Genomic DNA, 24,071 nt, shown 5'->3' on the forward strand with positions numbered 1-24,071 from the left:
CATCCTACAAAGTAAAATTTCGGCACTCCATATCGAGGCCAAGCTTTCACTGCGTAACGACATGGGAGGGGTAGTAAAAATGATTAGGTTTCGCCACTGTTTTTGTCCCTACCCCTGTAAGAAAATTTGGTCGGAGGCGTCAGAGCGTCAACAAACGTTGCCTGGAAACGAGAACACATTCAAGAGTCGGCCATTTTGAGAAGTCGGTCTTGCCGAGTAGCTGTACAAATTACTCGTTATAAAATGCCTAAAAAAGCCAAGAAAGCAAAAGGAGGAAAAGGAAAGAAAGGAGGGTATGTTTTGTTGTTGCTATAAACTGATAAAATACGCGCAGAATGCAGCAGTTTTTATTTAGGCTCAAGTTTTTCATCGATGAAAATTCACTTCGTCACAGCCAGTAGCCCTGTACTGTCTAGCACCACACAATTAGTATGGTTTTCTGATCAAAGCAGCCAAGGCTACTTATTTTATGTTAAGTGTCTTGTTGCTTCTTATCTAAGAACTAATTTTTCTTGGCTTTACGTCCCATCGAGCTTGATTTTATCTCATATCATTTTAACTTTTAAAGCGTCAACTCAAAAACATGACTCTATAATTTTTCCAAAATATAAAATAGCTTAATTACAGTGTGTAACTGATTTTGATTAACTAACAGGTTGTAAAACTGTTGCAATGGCAGACTGTCCACAGTCCTCTGACTCGCATCTTTCTTTGATCGTTAACAGTCCATTATTATGGGAATACACATGTATAATTGTTTAGAAATCGGCTAGATTGCAGAATACCCCTAGCTAATAATACCTCCTAGCTTATTATAACAAATCCGTTCTCAGTAACCTACTGTAAGTTTGGTCATATCTTAGCTTAACTTGCAAACTCGTTAATTTTATCAACTCAGTTGATATTAAATAAACTTGCAAGTCTGAAGGTGGTGGAGTCTGTCAATTTGATACATTGGGAACTTTTAAGTTGAGTAAAGTGTTATAGTCTACGACCATGTATTTAGCCTGTTGGTGCTTGTTGATCTTGTGGTACTTCAAATTGTATAGTTGAATCTAAGTTTCTTTTTCCGTCAACTTAACAGGAAGAAGGGGAAAAAGGAAGGGAAAAAGGGAAAGAAGGAATCAGTTCTCAAAGATGCCATTGCTAATGCAAAGTTATGGGAAACCAAATTGGATGCTGTGGAAAAGTCCCGCCAGGAATACAGGTAATTTTATTGTATGTCTAATAAAATTTAAAGTTATAGTCACTGAATAAAGACTGCCATTTATCTATTACCTTACTGGCTAATGTATTTTTTAACAGAGACAATGCCAAACGCTTGGTGTACGAAAATGACATGCTACAAATGCAGATGTCAAATACTGAAAGAGACACACTAGATGTCATATCCTACCTTAAACAAGAAGACGGCAAGAAAGATGAACAGGTAAAATAACAGAAATATTTTATTAATAAGATATTATATGTGATAATAAGATATTATGTGTCACCAATTTTTAAGGTTGCCCTTCCGACTGTGTTGAAGCTATTGTTGCATGTTTACATATGATGTAGCTCAAAGGTCTTTCTCCAGGGCCTAACTTCATGTAATATATCAAACACAAGAGACAGCATTTCATCACATTTCCAAACACCGACAAGAGAGTTGCAAATACAGCATGCAGCAGAGTATTTAAACTTTGATGTGTTTGGAAATGTCAAGAAATTTTGTCTTGTGTGTTTGAAATATCTTCTCAATTAAAACTAAAACTTCGGAGAAAACTGAGAAATAAAATTGTAAAAATCTATGCTAAGTAAGATTGCATATTAAAACCATTGACACGGCCCTGATTTCCATTGTTTTAACTAGATGAATTATTAATGAGTTTGAGAACTACAGCTGAAAAGTCCAGAAATGTTACTTACATGTACTTTTGGATAGTAATTGACAAAATGCACTGTGAAAAAATACAGTAGCCTCCAGTAAACAAATTTTCTTTGCACAAAGAATGTAATTATGTACCCTATACATGTACGTGTATGTTATACCCTTCATTGCAGTTTACTTTTTTTCTTTTACATACTGTCATGTAAACTAACTTTCCCTAGCTAGTAAAAGAAATGCTGGTAAATTCATATTCTTTACATTAAGCAGATGGAAAGATGAAACTTTGCTAAAATTTTACTTGTTTTGGGCTGACAAAAGTTATCTGTTAGCTACAGTGTATACAGTCATGAATACCTTTTTTGTTTCAAATCATTACATTTACTACTACAAGTGTATTAACTACAAGTTCTTTTACAGTGATTATTATTTATTGAAAATGCTTTATATTTACGTGCAGCTTCATCAAGGAGATAATGTTATCATTGTTATTACAGGTGTCCAAGCTTCAGCAAGCTCTGAAAGAAGTGAAGAGGGAGGCACGAAAGGAACGGCAAGCTCTTGTGAGTATGAAAGGCCATTTACAACTGTAAAACTCTGCCAAACATACAATGTTTGGTACATTTTTATTTATTTTTTATTTATTTTTTATTTTATTGATAGTCACACATATATAGTTATATTACAATGCAATTAATGGTAAAACTACGAAATAATAGATTACAGTGGAGAATTAAAGAGAAGAGAAAAAGAAAAAGACCTGTTTTAAAAAGACAAGTTTTAACCTAAGTTTTCTAGCATGTACTTACTTAAAATTCTACTTACAAAATCTGTGATAAGGAGAGACTTATTATGCAACTTATTCGTAAAAATAAAATAGCGGGCATATAGCAAGGTAAAATTAAGTTTTTTCACTAGCTTCTTATTAGGTAGGTTGGAAGTAACCCCAAATAAATATTCCTGAACTGATGGCATGAAGATAGACTGATTGCAGTTATTAAACCATTGCACCACTTTTGACAAGAAGTCTTTAGTAAAATGACAATTTGAGAAGGTGTGTTCTATCGAATCTGGTTCTCCACAATATAAACACTCACTGTCGTCTTTAATACCAAAATTGCAGAGTTCTTTTTTAGTAACAACAACTCGATGCAGAAATTTAAATTGGAATTCTCTCAGCTTGTTTTCTTTGGAAACCTGTTTAAGTGATCTGAAAATTCTTTCCCACTGTTGGTACATGTATAACCCATAACATACACCCTGTACATCAGTACTAGTAAACTTACTAAATCATTGGTTTAAAATTTCTCAAACCAGTTTGATTTTTATTTTTCATTTTCTCTCTTATAATTTTATTTATTCCATATCATACACTGAAACAAAAAAATAAAATAAAAATAAAACTGGTTTAAAAAATTTAAACCAAAGATAAATTTGAACCACATCATATCTCCAATATTGGGCAAAAGACTGATTCTTCTCTTGAAATATATTTTTTTAGGTGGATGAGTATTCACAACAGATTCATCAACTTCAAGAATCCCTGGCAGAGAAGACTAACGAGGTGAAAATTTCATTTCATTTCATTTGTGCAGAGAGCATATCTGGCTAAAGCTCTTTTTACACATTGCAGGCTTATCTTAAGGGCCCATTACAGTATCTTTTGGGGCCGTTGCTAGGGAGATTTCAATTGGCTGTTACTTGATATATCTTTGCTTTTATTTAACCAAATTTAGACAGGAGTTTTAGAGTGCGACTGCAAGTCAGTTGATGACGTCATCGGTGCACGTCTAATGTCACGTGACCCAGAACAAAAAACTGAGTTTTACGCAAGAAACTTACGGTCTCATTCATAGTTTGTAGTATTATGTCAATCAGTACGTTTATCTTAAAAATTGTAAGCATGCGTTTTCCGTTAGCACAAAAACTTGAACAATAAGTAAAGAAAATGTGTTCTTTTGACCACGTTTTTGAACACAACTTTAATGTTGTTTTGATTTTCCAAAAACGCATGCTTACGTTTAAAGAAAAATGTATTTTCTTTCGATTTACTGCAAAAAACAGAAGGTACGTTTTTTTCCTTCCGAGAAAAACTCGCATTTTCGTCCGTACCGGAAGTAAAATTATATGGTGACTGATTGGTTGAAATCATCGTAATTGACATTGCTGCACTAAGTTGGCTTTCCCCCCGCTCACGTACGCTTCAAAACCTATAATTTTTCGACACGGCAAACTTAACTTCTTGCTTGTATTCGGACAGCTTTAACAACGTTTACTGTCGCTCAACTAACTGTAGAGGCTAAGACAAATGTAAACAAAGGCGGTCGTAAGTATTAAAAGAGTTTAGTGTGAGTTTCTTTATTTTCGGCTTGTAATTTGCGAATTACCGTAAACGGCGTAATTATGTTTTGTCAAGGAGGCTACAATTCATAGTTCGGTTGAATAAAAAGTTAACGTTTGTAAGCTGAATTGTTTTATACAGGTGTTTTATATAGTTTAGTTTTCGCAGTTTTGTACCTTACTGAATTTGTCCTGTGGTTTAAATAGACTGCTGTACGAATCATAATCAGCAGTGTCTGCAAGCAATTTACGGCAGATAAATCGAGTTCATTCCTATATTTCTGCGGTTGAACTGTGTAAAAATTATCTTACCTTCGTTTTGCGAACGAAATGAATCGCTGTTTTTTTTTTTTTTCTGAGCTTCGTTTAGTTCTAGTGACAGTGCTTTAATTTTTGCCAGTAGCTTTCACAGATTTCTTCAGTGAGCTGAAGGGGAAACTGATGAAAATACGGTAGCGCCGCACATTCGCATGTTTTCTAATGCATCGGCACTACTTTTAAAAATATTTCGGCGTTTCGGATACTTGCTTCAGGCTTCGTATATGTTTTGCAATCATTTAGTATGACAAACTTTTTTTATTTCAATTTACCCAGTTTGCTTTTACTGCAGAACAAATTTCCGTCATTGAAATATGATTCTAACCGAAAGGGAACTAAACTCGGGTAAAATTTTGCCGCTAAGCTGAATCACGAATGCGAGAAAACCGGAAATAAAATTGCACTTGCGTGGCAACCGTGTAGCTTGGCAACGAGATACTGTAATGGGCCCTTAATAATAATAATAATGTGTAGTTCCAGAAAATATCCATACCCCCACCACGGAGGGAATTGGAAATTCCAGAGGGGTGGGGGGGGGAGTCAAGGGCCCAGGAAAATCCGAAGAGGAGGGGGGTTGCCAGTGAAATTACGTTTCCAGACGGTCAAGTTTGATGCAGTGCAAACTAGTTTCAAAATCGTTTCTTACCTACTCTACAAAATGTTTTACATAGCAAAAATAGCAGCCTGGGTTGTTGATTCACAATCGTTTTACATTTAAAACGGGTTTTCTTTCTCCTGAAAGCACTCTGAAAGCAAACAATTTCACTGAAATCCTCCATGTTCGTTCGTGTAGATGCGGCCGCCATTACTTGTTACCAGTCCCCCGAAACGTGTCACGTGGTTTGACCGAAATGCACTGGTGACAAGCGTTGCTTGTTTCACGTTCGATCGAAGGAAAATCGTCCTTGTTTGTGAAAAGTTTCAGGTTTATAAGCAATGAAAATAGTGTAATGATGTCAGAAACTCGAGTTTAACTTGTTCTTATTATTTCTGGCTATTTGTTTGTAATTTTCCTGTTAAATTTTGCTTTCTCAGCGAGCATTTACAGTGATTTTGTGATCATGTCTACGGTGAATGTTTAAATCAACACTTTTCAAATCCGTGTTCTGATTTAGCGGTTTTCAAAAGCGATTGGAATGAAAAGGGATGGATGGTTATACATCAAGGTAATTATTTTGACAAGTGACTACCAGATATTTTGTCTGTTTACTTTTGAGGAAATTTCTGTATTTTGTCTTCAGCAGCACATGTATGTATTATTTTAAGATATCTTCCGATCGATCGGTTATACACTATAACTGTTTACAAGAGAGATGACCAAAAATTTAGAGCATTGTACAATTTATCTTTTTTCCAGAGGGGCTGGGGGGTACGCAATATACTTTTGGAAATTCCGGAGGGGTGGGGGGGTTTATTTTTCTTAACAAAAATGGAAATTCCGGAGAGGTGGGGGGTCTTACGTGAAATTCCCTCCGTGGTGGGGGTATGGATATTTTCTGGAACCACACATAATAATAATAATAATAATAATAATAATAATAATAATAATAATAATAATAATAATAATAATAATAATAATTACGAATTTGTTGTGCGCAAATTCCATACGTAAATGTTCAAATGCGCATTACAAAAAAAAAAAATGAACGTTACACGCTAGGTGTGAACAAAATGGCGGCCGAGAGGTGTGAACAAAATGGCGGCCGGACGCGTAAACTCTCTGTCCTTAAAAATTGGCATATTCCTTTGCCTATTTCTAATCTTCAACAGTTCTATCCTGGAAATTCCTTCAATCAATACGGTATGCAAAGTCAGGGATGTCTGTTTCGCCTCCCAGTTGGCTTCCAAGGTGGATATTCAAGCATTTCATGCCCCAGTGAAACGTCACGGGCGTAACGGAGATAAAGAAGTCAGTGGCTTTCAGAAGGGATATATTGCCTGTAAGCTGTTCCAACATGCTTCCTTAGCATTTGTCCTGTTAGCCCTGGCTGGCGACGTGGAAATCAATCCAGGTTATCGGAGTCTAGTTGATATCAGAAGAACTCGAGGGCTCAAGATTGCACATTTAAATATCCGCAGTCTTCGACAAAAGACCGACTCCATACGCCTGGAAGGTTTGGATAACAAAACCATTGATGTTCTCACATTATCGGAAACATGGCTGGATGATACCATCCAAGATACCGAGATTGCATTGCCTGGTTTTGCGTGTATCAGACGGGATAGGATTGTTAATAAAACAGGATATGGGGGCGTTGCTGTTTATGTTCGTGAAGGATTGCCGTTTCGCGTCAGGCATGATATTGACTCTGGCGTTAATGAGTGCTTGTGGATTGAGCTAATTCGCACCAAGTGTCGCCCGACACTAATCTGTTGCGCTTACAGAGCGCCCGAGGCGAACTTTAGCGAATTTATTTCCAATCTTTATAACGGCATGTCTAGTATTAATCTGGATAAATGCGACTTGGTTCTACTCGGTGATCTGAATGTAAATATGCTCCCGCATTCCAACTGCAGCAAGAAAGATAAACAAGAGCTACTGAATTTCTCGCGCACACTGGACTTCTCACAGCTCATAAAGGATCCGTCTCGAGTAACTGACAAGTCACGAACACTTATTGATGTAATTTTAGTGAACAATGAACATCGCATTGTGGACTCTGGTGTTGTTCCTGTCACACTCAGTGATCATTTCCTTATCTTTTGTGTTCTGAAATCAGGTGTAGCCAAGGCCCCGCCAAGAACAATTGAATATCGATCATACAAGCACTTCGATGTCAACGCTTTTAAAAGAGATCTTGAAGGCGTTCCCTGGCATGTTGTTGGAAATGAAGATGACATTGACGACGCCGTTTTCACATGGAATAAGTTATTTTCGGACATTGCGGATTCACACGCGCCTGTAAAAAAACGTAGAGTGCGAGGCATGCCGTTGCCATGGATGAATACCAAGATTAATGAAGCGATGCAAGACCGTGATTACCATCACCGTAAGGCTATCAAATCGAACTCGTCTTTCCACTGGACCGAGTATAGAAGGCTCAGAAATTTGGTCAACCGTGAAATTAAGTCTGCCAAATCCAGTTATTATTGTGACTTAATCAGAGAAGCTAAGGGAGATTCAAGTAAATTATGGAAGGCTGTAAACGAAGCGTCATCTCGTACCAACAAATCTTCGACTCCACAATGTATTATCGCTGACGGAGCTCATCATACAACTCCGCAGTCTATCGCTTCTGCACTGAACTCTCACTTTGCTTCAATAGGGAGGATTCTAGCTGACAAAATAACATCTGTAGCTCGCGCTTCATTGCCGATTGCTCGTCTTTCTGAATCGTTTCAATTAAAAGAAATCAGCGAAGCGGTTGTCCTTGAGCAATTGTTTAGTCTCAAGGTTAACAAAGCTATTGGATTGGACAATATAAGTGCAAGGCTTTTGAAGTGTGGCGCCCAATCAATTAGTCATTCCATCACAAAGTTAATAAATTTGTCTATACGCTCAGGAAAGTTTCCGGGGATATGGAAGTGCTCTAAAGTGACAGCTTTGTTCAAATCAGGTGACCGAACAAATGCAACAAATTATCGTCCCATCTCAATACTGCCCACTCTCAGCAAGATCTTAGAAAGAGTAATCCACTCCCAACTGTACGAACACCTGGACTCAAACAATTTACTTTCAAACAAGCAGTTCGGTTTCCGGTCCAAACGTTCAACAGCCACTGCATTGTCTGGTTTTGCCGATGAAGTCTTATTAAACATGGAAAGAGGAAACATCTGTGGTGCCGTATTTCTGGATCTTACAAAGGCGTTCGATACAGTCGATCACGGGATTTTGATGTCCAAATTGTCATCAGTTGGAGTCTCCCCCAGGTCTTTGGAGTGGTTTGCTTCGTACCTTAGAAATCGCAAACAGCAAACTTCTTGTGAAAATAATTTATCCGAAGCCCTTCCCGTTACTTTCGGCGTTCCACAAGGAAGTATCTTGGGACCGTTATTGTTCCTTGTGTACATCAATGAGCTACCTGCTGTTATTGAACACTCCGAGGTGTCATTGTACGCTGACGATACTGTTCTTTACTGCTTTTCAAAAGAACCGCACCAGCTGGAGAGCAAATTAAACGCAGATCTTTGCAACGTAGCAATGTGGCTAAAAGCGAACAAACTTACACTGAACCTTACAAAGACAAAATCCATGTTAATCGGTAGCAACAGAAAATTAGTAAATATTTCCTCAATGTCTCTATCTATTTTTGATTGTAAATTAGATAGTGTTAGTACGTTTAAATATTTAGGGATTAAGCTGGCCTCAGACTTCACATGGTCTGATCATGTAGAGCATGTAATTTCTAAAGTAAATCAGCGACTTGGTCTTTTACGTAGGATCAAACATTTGTTACCTTTCACCGCTCGCCTACTTTTCTACAACAGCCTTGTTTTACCAATTTTTGATTATGCTGATCTTGTGTGGGGCGACAAGAACAATGTGGAGCTTATGAATGACCTACAGGTTTTACAAAACAAAGCCGCGAAAATCATCCTGGACAGACCACTTTATTCGTCAGCTTCTGATGCCCTCGTAGCTTTAAAGTGGCTTAACCTAGAACAACGTAGATTTTATCATCGCTGTATATATGTTTATAAGTGTATAAATGGACTTATGGATCACTCTATGGAGTTACTAGCTAACAGGGACATTCATAGCTATAACACAAGGAATAAAGACATGCTTAGGCTACCTCATGTAACCAAAAATTGGGGAAAGCAGAGAGTGTGTTATCACTCTCTGAAAGACTGGAATAACCTAGACAGAGACACCAGAAATGCACTTGATTTTGTAAATTTTAAGCGTAGCGTTCTAAGTAGGTTTTTGAGTTAATTCTTTCTTTTGTATTCAAGTTAGTTTTTAATAATAGTTTTTAATTCTTAGGTATTTTTCGTTTTATTGTATATAGTCTCATTCAGTATTTTTAATCTTAGTTAGGACCTTTCTGAAAACCACTGTATAGTGAATGAAGGCTTCCTAATAAAAGATTATTATTATTATTATTATTAAAAGTTAAAATTACAGCTTAAAAACTAAAATTCTAAAAAACTAAGTTATAGGTTAAAAATTACAAGCGTTAAAGTACAATTTATACCTAACTAAAATCTAAAATTCTAAGAAATTACAATTCTATTCGAATTTTAATAAAAACGCTTTAGAAAACAAATATGTTTTAAGTTTGCCTTTAAAATCGGTAACAGTGTTCACAGATCTGATCTGATCTTACTGGCATTATAGGCAAGCAATGTGTGCAGAGAACTATGTTGCTGTAGCCCTTTGCACACATTGCAAGCCTATCATACCAGCATTTATAGGAACACAATGTTTGCAGAGAGCTATGTTGCTGTAGCCCTTTGCACACATTGCAGGCCTATCTTACTAGCATTTATAGGCACACAATGTTTGCAGAGAGCTATATTGCTGTAGCCCTTTGCACGCATTGCAGGCCTATCATACTAGCATTTATAGGCACACAATGTTTGCAGAGAGCTATATTGCTGTAGCCCTTTGCACGCATTGCAGGCAAGCAATGTTTGCAGAGAGCTATGTTGCTGTAGCCCTTTGCACACATTGCAGGCCTGTCATACTAGCATTTATAGGCACACAATGTTTGCAGAGAGCTACATTACTGTAGCCCTTTGCACGCATTGCAGGCCTATCTTACTAGCATTTATAGGCACACAATGTTTGCAAAGAGCTTTGTTGCTGTAGCCCTTTGCATGCATTGCAAGCCTATCATACTAGCATTTATAGGCACACAATGTTTGCAAAGAGCTTTGTTGCTGTAGCCCTTTGCACGCATTGCAAGCCTATCAAGCCTTATGCACAGAGAGCTTTTAAGTGCTAGGTCCCTTTGCACACATTGCATGTCTACATATCATTTAAGTATAGTAGACATGCATGTGCGCAGAGAACTGTGGGTCTGCACATACACTGTACTGTAGGTAATGTTTTTTGTAACATGTTTATGCTGCACATGTAATACTGTGCAGATCAAACGATTATTGGAAATTTTCCTTTACAAGTCTTCCATTTGTCTTTGACATACATTTATAATCTTGTATTATTTGACTTAAAATTTTTCACTTTATATCCTTATAAGGTCAAACTGATGCAATCTGAGCTCAAGCTTGTGAAGGAGTTCAGAAGAAAAAGAGCACAGATGCAACGAGAGCTAGATGAGGTATGCTGTTTGTTTCATTATTGTATGCACCTCAGGGCATCAAATTGCGCCTAATACAGGTGCCAATGCAACTAAATTTTTCACTTTGGCGACCAAATCCTGAAATTTGGTCGCCAAATTGGCGACCAGAATTCGCATAATTGACCTCAAATCGCATCGGATCGCTTAATTCATCAAAAACTGCATAACTCGTAAAAAAATCGCACAGGGTGAGCAAAGTACACAATGACTACTTGCTTTATCTAAAGATCTTGCATTTCAGCTAAACATATTAGTTTTGAAGGTTATTTACCTGTCCAAAACTGTAAGAAAACTTCTGATATGGTTTGCAATCGAGCGTTGTTATTGTGGGCGGGCAACTTCCTTTTTCAGTTTCAACTTAGCCACACAAAACAGCCACACAATAAATTTTTTATCTTTGCTCTTTGTATTGTATTGAAGTTTACAAGGCAAAATGGCTCAACTAAAAATGTTTAAATTCATAAATGAAGTCAAAAACATCGCCAAACGACTGTCAAACATCGTGTAGTCTTCGATGCGTACGTAGCACGTGCACCTATTTTGATTCGGTCAGCGGTTTTCGTCTGGTACTTCATGTAATGTCACCAAAAGTCTTCCCAGTTCTTGTGCACAAAAAAGCCATTTGAGGTTGAAATAAATGCAAATGTGATGAAAATAATCTATTTTAAAGGGTCTATCTAGTAAAATGACAGAATGAGAAGTGTTTTATCTTTTTTTAAAAAAAAAATGGCGACCAAATTTGTGGAATTGGCTACCATTTTGGTATTTTAAGGAGCCAAGTGGCTACTGGGAAAAAAAGTTAATTTTACGCCCTGCACCTAGGATTAAAGTCTTATACCATTCTGAGTATTAATTGTAGAAAAATGAGGTTTCTTGAGAAGATTTTAATTAGTAGTTTGTCACGTTATTACAACCCAAACTGTTACTTGTAGCACTGATTCAGTGGTCTAACTAAATATTGAAGTACGTAGCGGAGGGCCGGGGGGGGGAGGGTGTCAGTTGCCCCCGCCGGGGAAATTATAAAAACTAAGAAAACTAAACTGAGAAAACTAACGGTGTGCGGAGTTTGCCCCCTGCAGACAAAAAATCCTAGGTACAGCCTGAGGTATGTTCAGAGATCAGCTGCCTACAATGTACATATGAGTGAAAGATAACCTGGAAAGTTATGGAATTTTAGAAATTCATTTTCCAAGCCTGGAATGTCATGATGGAATTAACATGTGGGCATGGAAAGTGATGAAAAATGAAAATTTATTATTTATACAAAATAAATAAAGCAGACTTTTTTTTTGCATAGAAACAGGTAAAACATACCCAATATCAATTCAATTTTTGAAAAAATGGTCAAGTTGACATGTATGTCAATTTTTTACTTTTTCCCCCATAACAGATAAAGGAAAGCATGTTTGCCACCGAAAAGCACCACAAAGATACCTTGCAGCAAATGGAACACAAGTTTTTTGAAGAAAAGGTTCGACTTCAGCAAGAAGCAAGTAAAAAGATTGCTGAACTTGCTGAAAGAGCACATTCTGAGGCAATTAGGTAAATAAAAAAATATATGTTGAAATAAAAGTTGCTGTTGAAGTTATCATGTGTGTAATGTCATGTACTGAGGTCTAAAACAGTGCTTATTAATTAACCCTTTAAGCCCCGAGGCGACTGGTCTATTTTCCTAAATCAATTAATATTAACTGGATACATGTCCATGTATGATACACCATTTGAAAGGTATTGGTCAGAATAGTTCATAAAACATGTCAACAAATAATGAGAAAGTTATGGCCTTGAAAGAAATGGCTTTAAAACGTAAAAAGAAAAAGGTTTAAAAATGTGTGCATCTCCGTATATAGTAGGTATACCCCTAAACTATAGCTTATTGTGCAGCTCTCAGTTTCATGGTTAATTTCAGTCATGTTGCATCTCATATACGTATAAGGAAAAAAAGTTTCAAAAGTTATAGGGGTGGTCAGTCAAGTCACAAATAGGGGGAGGACTAATTTTACGTTTTCAAAATGCAGATCTTTCCAAGGCAATTTTTGTGGCAAAAATACAATTTAATCGGACAAATATTAACCAAGTTATGATATTATGTGCCAAATGACACTATCAGGGCTTAAAGGGTTAATAACTTTCTGTACAGTACGTGTATTAGATGAAAATATCTCCATTAAGATTCAAATTTATGTGATTTGAAATTGAATTTTTCGAGAAAGGAGGTGGTAAATGTTCCTCAGTCTGAAAATGCACTTCTTGTTGAATTTTAGCCTACAGGTGTTATTCTCACCTTCTCATTTTTTTCTGGACACTGTCTCCAAGTCTCAATTTCTTTTGCAGGGTTAAAAAAAAGTCTTGTTCACACAAAAGTTACTTAACGTAGTTTGCTTTCTTGCAAAGTCTCTGCAATTTTACCAAATGTTTGTCAGTCTCTAAAAGCGGTAAACATTGTATTTTAGTTTTTTTATTGAAGTACATGTTCTGTACCAACGAAAATTCTGTTTTCAACTTAAACAACTTACAGTACTTTGTCTTGCTGTGTGTAATTTTCCAAAAGTAAAGATAGTTATTGGTACTTGTAATGTATATTGGTGTACTTTATACTGTACGGAAACATGTACAGTGCATGACTGGTATAAAGCATGTGTGTGCATTTCAGCTTCGTCTTTGAGTTCTGTTTCATTTCTGTTTTAACCATCTTTTTTCATTTATTTGGTTAGTAACCTGGATGAAACAACGCGCTCTGTATACAAGGAGAATGTGAGATTAAATGCTGCGCTTGACTTCCACTTAAAAGAGGGACAGGAATTGAAAAAGGTTTGTTTGCTGCGCGCTTTGAAACGTCTTCTCTCCCCCAAACAAATAATAGAGTGTCCTGTTTATTTTTGTAAAAAAGCGCCAAAAAACGTAAGTAAATACACACTTGCATGTAAGTCTCAGTGAACAATTCTACAGGGGGGCAAATTTACCCATGAGTTTTAAAAGAGGCAGTTAGACTTTTGAAAAGCCCTTACCAATAACTATATTTTTTCAAAATGTTGGACTCATCGTTGAGAAGACCTCTCGCAACCTAAGGCCGACTTGTGACAGATCTATACTATAAAAGTCAGTTTTCAGGTTACAGACGTACCATTATTGTCAGGACAGACTTTTTGCGATGTTATTTTTTTGTAGGGTATTCAACTACATGTAAGATAGTCAAAGATTTGCAGAAAAAAATTAAAATGTAATGCTGGCATGGAACGTGCTGTAAGATGTTAAAGCTTTTGAATGTTTGGCTGATAGAAACCTAAATTACTGTAATCTGGAAAGTGAAAGTTTAACTGTATTGCAAGTGCGCAGCTGTGACCCTTCAGTTGTCATCACTTTGATTAGCAAAGTTAAGAAAACCAATCAAAGAATGTCACAAAACTGCTTAGGTAATCAAACAGGATTGGTGCGGCGGGGGTATTTTGCACGTTCTACATTCTCAAAATATCCCTGCCGGGCTTGGTGCATGACTGTTTTTCGTTTACAACAAATGTTGTCATTTTTTTTACTTATGAAATTTGTGGTTAGTAATTTTGCTCTTTGGCGTTTTTTTTTTTCCTTAAAGGATAAAGAAGTCATGGTGGCAAAGACAAGTGATCTCTTGTCCGAGAAGGTACGTTTTTAAAAAAGATTGGATAATTAAAAAGAAAGGCAATTGCTTCATTGAAGGCTATGGCGGCCAACTTAAAAAAAAATATATCGCCAATGAAAACAGCGGGAAAACGTGCAACCAGTAAAAGAGCGGGAAAACTTGCAACCAGTGAAAAGAGCTGGAAAACTTGCAACCAGTGAAAAGAGCTGGAAAACTTGCAACCGGTGAAAAGAGCGGGAAAACTTGCAACCAGTGAAAAGAGCTGGAAAACTTGCAACCGGTGAAAAGAGCGGGAAAACTTGCAACCGGTGAAAAGAGCGGGAAAACTTGCAACCGGTGAAAAGAGCGGGAAAACATGCAAGCGGTGAAAAGGGCGGGAAAACTTGTAACCAGTGAAAAGAGCGGGAAAACATGTAACCAGTGAAAAGAGCGGGAAAACTTGTAACCAGTGAAAAGAGCAGGAAAATGTCCAACCGAGGAAGGGCGGTAAAACATGTAACTGGTAAAAGGAGCGGGAAACAGCAGTGAAAAGACCGGGCAAAACCGGTAAAAATGAGCGGGAAAACACATCACCGATAGAAAGAGCAGGAAAACATGTATCTAGTCATCTAATGCGGAGAAAGTGGCCAATTGACGTCAAGCGCCAACATTACTCACGTGACTGATTGACGGATAGCCCATCTATGTATGTGTATCATGTTTGTTTTTGTTCTTCCATGATAGGAATTGAACGGGATGATTGTTCAAGAGAAGATTGTGGAGAGTAAACATCAGAAAAAACAAATTGCAGAGGTGTGTAGTTTTTGTCTCCTGTTTATAAAAAAAAATTCTTCCTACTGCCTTTTGTATGCGAAAAGTTTGTTTCTCCAGGCCTAGGGGAAAAACAAAAAATTCGAAGCAAGAAAAATTCAAGTTCATAAAAGACTATGTGATGTGTCAAACTGATATTCGTTTTTTCATCGTTTAAGGCAAATTAAAAATTAGTTCACTTTCAGTGAAAAGTCTGTCTTTCTTATTGGTAGAAAACATTAGTTCTTAACGTCAACTTGAAGGTTTTTACAGTGGGAATTAGAAAACCGTGAACACTTTTATTATACTGTGAAAGAGAATGTAGAGAAAACAGTAAACAAACTGTTCGCGAAAATAACCAATTAGCTTCATCACTGTCCATTTGTTGCACTTTAAGCTGTCATTTGATGATTTTCTGCAGAAATTTACATACAATGATAAACTAAAGTGTTCACGGTTTCCTGATTAACACTGTAAGTGCTGTTCGTTTGTGCCCGTTCTTCTTGTCACTGAGAATCTATGTTCAAGTTAATAAAACCTGTTGTCCGTAAAGTGACTCGCCTGGTTTGTCACCTTAGCTCCAAGAAAAGGTCAAGACATTGGAAAAATCCCTTAGTCATGTGGTGCGCGAATTCGAGACTGAACGAGCAAGCCTGGTACAGAAATCCGAGGATGAAACTCGAAACTGCAGGTAAGTAAACGCAAGAATCAGCTAACGACTTACAATTTCCGCTTGTCACTTCTGTCATTAAACATGGTTCGTACAATCTTGAAAAGATCTTGAATTTTAGCAGTCGTCTTAAAAAAAGTCTTTGAATTTGGTTAAGTCTTTGAAAAGTGCTTGATTTAATTTCTTCATGAGATCTTGAAAAGTCTTTAAAGTTTAAGACTTCGTGCACTGCCTTATACTTTTCTGATAAATTAAATGATTTTAGTAAGGAAATTTGGTCACCAACGACTTCTAAAATATGAAAATAACTTGCAAAAATGTTGGTGTCAAACGCGTCCTTAAAAAGCCCTTGAATTTTGTTTGCCGGAAGTTGTACAAACCATGTTAAATCTTGCGGGTCGTTTAAGTGCCACGCGAAATCCTTATCTACTACATTTTATTGCAGAGCTGAAATCTCACGATTACAGAGAATAGTGGAACTTAAAACAAAGGAGATGAATCGGGTCAAGAGATTGGCGAAAACCATTCTAGACCAGGTAAGAAAAGAAAAAGACCTTCGTTCTGGAACAGATCTGTTTATCACAAGTTGAATATTCCAGAAATGTCGATCAGAACTAGTAGCTTAGGTGCAATTTGAGTACATCGCTAGTAACTTACAATGTGCATTTTGTTTTTATGTGTTTGCTGAGTTGTGGAATTAGCTCACATTACTGTTATGAATGTAATTATATGAAACTATACTAGAGCGGTTTTCACTTGAGTGTCGAAAGTAATTCGCGTTTGCATTGGTTTTGATTACTACGCTTTGTGATTGGTTTAAAACCATCGCGCCACTTTTTCAGCCAGACAGAAGTAAAACCAAAACCAATCATGACGTGCTCGCGCACGTTTTCCCGCGCCTCGTGCCGGCTACGTGTATTTGGTTTTACGACACTCAATTGAAAACTGCTCTATATGCTCAACTACAAGTATAAATCATTATCATTTATCTAACTTTTCTACATCGTCTCACACTTTTGTCTCTCTTTGTTTACAGAGAACAGAAGTCGAACAGTTTTTCTTGGACTCGCTGGAGTACGTCAAAAATGAAATCGTCAGAAATAGGTACAGTTATAGCACGCCTTATATCATGGACGAAGTACGTCACTTAAGGACGTTCGCGCAAAATTTTCTACTCGATAGATTTCTTTAATTTATTTGCTGTGGATAGATAATGAGTTACTTGTGTCAAAAATGCAAAAAAAGTTGGGGTCACCGACTTCGTTTCAGAGAGAAAGCGTGTGGAAAACTACCCTGATTTTGAAAAATTGGCGCACGTAATTCAGCATGATTTACAAGGTTTATGGTTTAAAATATCGAAGATGAGTAAACGGAGGCTAGCGATCTTAGTCGCATTTTGTAGCAGTGCGTCTGTTGCGTAAATAATTCCTAGTTTTGCCATCTTTTCTAAACCCTTGAAAAAACGCATTTGAAACTGTCGTACGGCAAAAAGGAAAGCTCAAAAAGCGGAATTCAAACCGTCAATGCGACAAAAAAAATCAAATTTCCACTCGATAGATTTCTTTCATTTTCTCGCAAAACGTAGATATTTACTAACAAAAGTGATCCGTTAAGAAAAAACTAGAGGTCACCGACCATTCAAGAGAGCAAATTGCAAGCGAAGCTAGCGGAACGGCAACTCACCCTATATGTTCTTAGAAATTCTACTCAGCGCGCGCGCTTAAAGTATGACGTGGCATGGCGTTGCGACATGAATTACGTCCGCAGTAGGGATGCGCATAAACAATTAGCGCGAACGTCCTTAAGATTTTCCTTTCCTCTTTTTATTGGTTGCTTTTATACTAGAGAAAAATTTGGGCGGTTTTTTTTTTAGTTCGAGTAGTTATGCGCCCCAGTGTAAAGACACCACAAAACGGGTTTTGTGTCAATACAAACTCTCTCTTTCAGTTTCTTGAACGACGAAGTAAAGACAAAATAAGCTGAAATGATTCGTCAACGTGTATAAAAGCGGACATGAGAGGAATTTCACGTCCCAATGGTTATGCATCACAGTATTAACACGCACACAACGAATGACTCGTCAAGACGAACGATGAACTGAGGCTTTTGTGTCTGATAAAAACTAGACGCATTTGGTCTAAATGCCCCCCCCCCCCCCCACAACACACACACACCCCTCTTTGTTTTGAACTTGGCAAGAGCAAGAGACCAAACAGAAATTTTCTTTACTTCAAGAGAGCTGCTCAATTTTGGCTCGAAGCAAATGTGCATTCTGTGAATCGTCGTGAGACGCATAAGACAGCAAATGCATATCAAATGTTTCTGGACAGATCATACTGCGTCTCTTATGATAATACAGGATGACCCCTTCAGTCGCAGGACTGGTATCAACCTATATATGTTTCGGTCGTGTTAAAAGACAAAAGTATTCCTTTTGTAAAAGAAAAGATATATCCGACTTAAAAAGAGCAGAAAAATTTCTTATTCTTATTGGCGACAGAAAATTAGGGGTGACTATTGAGGTCGTTTTGCCTATTGCGATAGTATTGCGATAGTCAAATTACTATTGCAATACTATTGCGATAGTAGTGACACTATTGCGATACTATTGCAATAGTATTGTAATTAGTGATTTTATAGCATTGTAATCATTTCTTTCTCCTAGAGGGGGGTGGAGTTAATATTCAAACCACCATTTTGAATATAAGGCCCTGGAGACAAGCGATGTCCGTGAAGTTTGTTTTTATGGCTTGTAATACAGCACCGATTCTGAAACAACGAACAGAAAGCCGAGAAAGGACGGCAGAGAACAAGAGAGGCATTTTTCAATCAAGGAAAAAGTACTACAGGACACCATTTGAAAAACTATCGTAACTATCGATAATTAACGAGATTATTGCGATTGTTATCGATAGTTGAACTTGCGATCGATGCATCGCTATCGGAACACTCACTATCGCGATGCATCGATAGTTCGATGTATCGTTACACCCCTACAGAAAATTACAGGAGCGCATTCCCATTCACGATTCATCAATACCTTGATGCGTTTCATTGGAAATATTACTGTTGTCAGACTTGTTTTTCAATTTTTCCTTGTGTAAGATGCTGTGCCTCTGACTACCAAAAAAATAGGAAGAAAGAACACACGCAGGTCATGGGCTCCTGACACACGTGTGTATTGGTAACTTGGCAGTTAAATCAACAAATATCGCTTTTTCTTCGTAGAATCCAATATCGAAAAGACGCCCAAAACGCTTACCAACAGCGCATGCTCGAGGCTCACGCTGGCCAAAGTGATTTCCCGCGCGTCCGAACTTTCCGCCAATTAGACAGCAGCACCAACAACGTGTTCGACGACCTGAAGGAAGCCGAGCGGTGGACTGGTGTCCAAGGAAAAGTCGACATGGCCGAGCTTACCTGGGAACAACGTGAACGCATCCTGAGAATGTTATTTGCGAAGATGAATGGGTTTAAAGAAAAGAGAAGGTACTGAGTTTGTTTTGCTTTGTGCGTGTGATTTGGAAGGGGTGGAATTACCAAGAAATTTGCTGTTGCATTATTAGATTTGACTAACAGTAGGAAGTCGAAGACGAGTTCGACTTTGGAAATTTGGGTCAATTCTATCCCATGAACTATAACTCTTTCCTGTTGCTGACTAACACATAAATAAACGTTAGGGATGAGTTAAGCGTGATGAGCAATTATATGTGGCACACGAATTTGGTTTGAAAACTCATACTCGTACTCAATCTCGTACTCGTAGCTCAATCAAAAGGTGGCTATTCTCGTCCCCACAGCCCTTTTCGCTTCTCTTAGCCGGCGGGGCCTTGGCTCGAGAAACGAAGGATTCTGGAGACACAGGATTTCCAGTTCTAGTTTCTAGGACTTGCGGTCTTGATGTTTCTATATATCTGTGAGAGAGTCATGGCGTTTTTGATTTCCGTTCCAGATTTCTTTGTTTCAGATAGCCAATCAAAAATTCGAATTACAGATTCGAATCCTGCCCCGCCCTTCGTTTCTCGTGCCAAGGCCTCTGCCCGCCGTCCAAGAAAAGCGAAATGGGCTATGGGGACGAGAGAGAATGCTGTTGTATAAGCAAGAGTTTTCTCAGTCAGCATGTTAACTTATTGCTGAATTACAAGCAACGCAAGGAAATTTTGTGACAATTCAAGCTGAATGAGGCACCGTCACCCTATTGTTTCAAAACGATAAAAAATATACATAAGAAAATCTAGAAAGCTAAATTATAACTAATGAATGTAAAGTTTGCACTACTAAAATTTATCTGTTACAGTATCACAGATCTTTAATTATCCTCCCCACCTGGGGGCAAAAACTAAGCATTTCATACAATTGTATAGTCGAACAGGCCATGAAGAAGCCATATTTCAGGCTTTGTATTAATTGGTATTAAAGAGGGATGTTCAAATGGGTTTTAAAACTCAATTAGCTTCTCTCTCTAATACCAATCAATACCAGAGCAATACCAAAAAGCTTAAGGTCGCGGGGGATACCTACAGCATGAATAAATTCATGAAGGGAAACTTTGCTTGACCTGCATCTTTTAAAACGCTTATTTCTCAGCTGTTATGGGTGCGATTAAGCTCAAATTTTACAGAGACATAAAGAGATGATGAAAGATTGTGAATGTCGTCTTTTATTTGGTAGATTGCATTTAACGTCGATGTTATAGCCTCGTGATTGCCAAATTGGGAAAAACATGATTTTGTGGCAGAGTTTGCGGAACGAGTAGGAGACAGCACACTGGGATCTTGTCAAAAACTAATCAGTCAATACCTCTAGAGTGTCATAACAGAAGCGGATTTTTTAATTTAAAGTTTGCCAGCAAATTACGGCGGTTTAAGTGCGCAAATTTGAATTTAATGTCTTCTACCTCTTTCTAAAAGCGCTCTTTTAAAATTCCGCTTCTGTTATGACACACTACAGTATTCATAGTTTACCTATCTGCAGTGGCAAGTCATGAAGTTCTGTATCCGTGCTGTATTCTCTGCCACAAAATTGTCGGAAAAGTCAAAACTTTGAGATTTCCGAAGGTGTCCCGACCTAAATACGATCATTTTGCCAAGGAGAGATGTAATTATGGTAATTACATTCCACGCTTTTATGGCGAGAACAATGCGTTTTTAAATAGGACACGATTGTTTATGCCGAATATTTTTGTGATTACTCTGAGTTGCAGAAATATTCAAATTTAAATGAAAATAAGCTCAAAGACTTCCTACAATCTATATGAACGTATATCGCTAAGTGTTGTTTAAATTGGTTAAAATATCAAAGAAACAGGATTTTTTTACAAATCACGCGCACGCGCCCATATTTTTATCCAGTCATAAATATCTCGTAAAGTTGTCGATGTCAGTCGTTGTACTTCGTGCATACGCTTTAAATAAATTCATAATGATGAGCCTAAGGTGTCCCCCGCGACCTTAAGAGCGGTTTTTATTCGAGTTTCGAAAGTAATTTGCGTTTGCTTTGGTTTTGTATTACAACTCTTAGTGATTGGTTTAAAAATCTCGCGCCACTTTCTTAGCCAATAAGAAGTACAACTAAAACCAATCGTGACACGCTCACGCACGTTTTCCCGCGCTTCGTGCCTGCGACATGTATTTGCTTCGAGTTTTGATTGGTTCATTAGATTGTCTGTGTACTTTGTGATTGGCTAGAGTAATTACTTTGCCTTTGGTTTTACACGTATAAGTAGCGATTTAGTAAAACACTTTACAATAAAAATTTGCGATAAGACATTCGCTAAAAACATTATAAACTCCGTTTAAACTCCGTTTTTTTGTCTATTTTTAGTATTTATACATTTTATCACATATTTTCTTTGCTTGATAATGACGTTAAGTCAACGTCGAAACGCCTTTGGTTTTACAACACTAAATTGAAAACTGCTCTATGTTAATTGGTATTAGACGGTGGAGCCATTTAGAGTTTTTGAACTCTGTTAACATCCTTTTTTATTGCCAATAAGTACCAGATCAGTACAAAAGGCTTTTTATTAATTGGTGTTAGAGAAGAGGGGTTGTTAGAGTTTTGAAACTCTATAAGCTTCCCTCTCTAATACTTATCAATGCCAGTGAACTACTGAAACAAAATACAACTTTTTGGTTTCCTGTATTGTAAACAATTGCTTTAATTCCATTTATTATGATTGCTTTTGTTTTGGTTTTACGATCAAGCCTGAACGGACCAAAATCTAATTTTTTGTCCTTAACTCTTTCTCTAGACCCAAGGTGTCAGCGCTGGAACCCATGCCACCAGATGCCCAATCAAAAGCCCTGCCAAATGCAGGCGAGCCACCTCAGGAAGCACTGGGAGACAATACCTTCCTCACACAGCAAGACGTAACAGCCCCATCACTCCCTGCGGCGCTTCCACCCGTTACTGGTACCCAGACCTCCGCTGCGGGAACTGTCAGTTGAAACTGCGATGGGGTTGGAAACAAAGAACCTTGTACAAACAAAATCCTGTAAATTAACGCGAATTTTAAATAGCTGTGTATAGTTAGATTTGCATCAGAATGTGATACCGGTGTGAATAAAAATAGTTTTTACGAAAGAAGTATTTTTGCTATCTGTGCTTGTTTGTTTCATCAGTTTCTTTGTGGGATAGTTTGAGATTGTGATTTGTGAGATTGTGAGATTGAAACAAGAATTAAGTATATTAATGTAACAAAAGAAAAGAAAAGAAGCAAACAAAGAGATAAATTTGCCTTTGATAATTTGGTTTGCAAAACAGACAGGATTCGTACGGGTCATGGAAAACCTGGAAAGTCATGGAACTTTAGAATTTCATTTTCTAGGCCTGGAAAGTCATGGTATTTAGGTGTGGGTCATGGAAAATGGTATTGATTGTACAAAATAAATTAGGCAAGTTATTTTTGTGGAAAAAAAAACGGGTAAAAACGTAACCGAAATCAAGATAATTTTGGAAAATTTCCAAGAAAAATGGTCAAATTTAGTTTATGGAAAATTTTAAAAAGTCATGGAATTTCAAAAGCTCAGAGAGTACGAACCATGACAAACTTTCTTCGATGGCTAGAAAAGAAACGAAATATGAACACAAAATGATAATAAGTACACTCTCGATTCACTGCTACCGAAGAAGTACGAAAAAAATTAAACTGTACATCTTATAACTTTATTTAATTGAATGAAAGAAATACTCAACGCAGTACAATTGGGAGACCAAACGCTAACTAAATCAAAGCTTTGGTGAACATTGCCGTTAGTTTTTCACTGATCTAGAGTCTACAAGAGATGCGGCATTCCTTATTGGTTTGACGTTCATTTGCGCTAGAGATCCCTTGCGGAATGGTGCAGAGTTACTTGCGAACAGAGACTTGTTTTCGTAATACCAGTTAATGTGACAATCGTGATCCAGCCTTAATGTTATCTCACCGATTAAACTGCCTGTAAATTAAAAAAAAAAAAACCTAAAGCTTCCTTTCAAGGGCACACTATTTTAAACATTCAATATCTTCAACTCCACACATAAATTCAAATTATCCTAAAAATCGTTACCCACTGTAACGACCTAGATGTGTAGTTACAAAAAAACGGTTCAGTTAGACTTTGAGTACATGTACATTTATCGTCGACAAGATTTACTTTATTTTATTCATCGTTAGCTTGATAAATCCTCGGAGTCGCCCTTGTTTGAGCACGAGGATTTTTATTAGTATCCTGGCTTTGTAATTCTTCTAAACATAATAATAATAGTTTATTTAAACTCTTTTGCAGTTAAAAGAAACTGAATTATCGAGTGACACTTACATGAAATGAAAAGTCTACTATTTACAATTAAAAATCTATCAAAAAAGGACTAATTACAAAAAGTATCGAAATGTGAAAAAGCTTTCAGCTCTCTTTGTCCTACATGTTATGGCATTATTGTACAGGTAAAACTTTGGCGCTTTCTGCCTTACATTATACTTAGACTCTATCAGTGCTGGTCTCGGTAGCAGATGGTGAATTATAGGATGTTCATCTGACCTCATTTGATTCATGTATTTACCGCATAAGTCTTCTCTTCTAGTGTCCATTCTAACTAATTGAGCTAGCTGTAAGGCATGAGCATATGATTCGGCTTCAGGATAAATGATGTGAAGCGCCCTTTTTTGTATCCGCTCTATTGCATCAGAGAGGTAGCCAGGAATGGCCTGCCAGACTGGGGCAGCATACTCTAAAACAGGCC

General features: G+C 37.4%; 2 protein-coding genes across 2 annotated transcripts; both read left to right on the forward strand.

Moving 5' to 3' along the window:
• Positions 1-170: 170 nt before the first annotated feature.
• Positions 171-22,436, forward strand: LOC144630356 (basal body-orientation factor 1-like). The gene is made up of 15 exons (XM_078488716.1): positions 171-293; positions 1,085-1,207; positions 1,306-1,429; positions 2,365-2,430; positions 3,369-3,431; positions 10,672-10,752; positions 12,164-12,315; positions 13,488-13,584; positions 14,363-14,410; positions 15,113-15,181; positions 15,757-15,869; positions 16,294-16,384; positions 16,885-16,952; positions 19,077-19,337; positions 22,102-22,436. The coding sequence occupies exons 1-15, from the start codon at positions 244-246 to the stop codon at positions 22,295-22,297; spliced, it is 1,602 nt and encodes a 533-aa protein (XP_078344842.1). The 5' UTR covers positions 171-243; the 3' UTR covers positions 22,298-22,436.
• Positions 8,502-9,401, forward strand: LOC144630872 (uncharacterized). Its single transcript, XM_078489245.1, has one exon. The coding sequence runs from the start codon at positions 8,667-8,669 to the stop codon at positions 9,399-9,401; it is 735 nt and encodes a 244-aa protein (XP_078345371.1). The 5' UTR covers positions 8,502-8,666.
• Positions 22,437-24,071: the final 1,635 nt, after the last annotated feature.

Source organism: Oculina patagonica, chromosome 11 (genome assembly GCF_052425735.1).
Source record: "Oculina patagonica isolate OP01 chromosome 11, crgOcupat, whole genome shotgun sequence".
Taxonomy (NCBI): Eukaryota; Metazoa; Cnidaria; class Anthozoa; order Scleractinia; family Oculinidae; genus Oculina; species Oculina patagonica.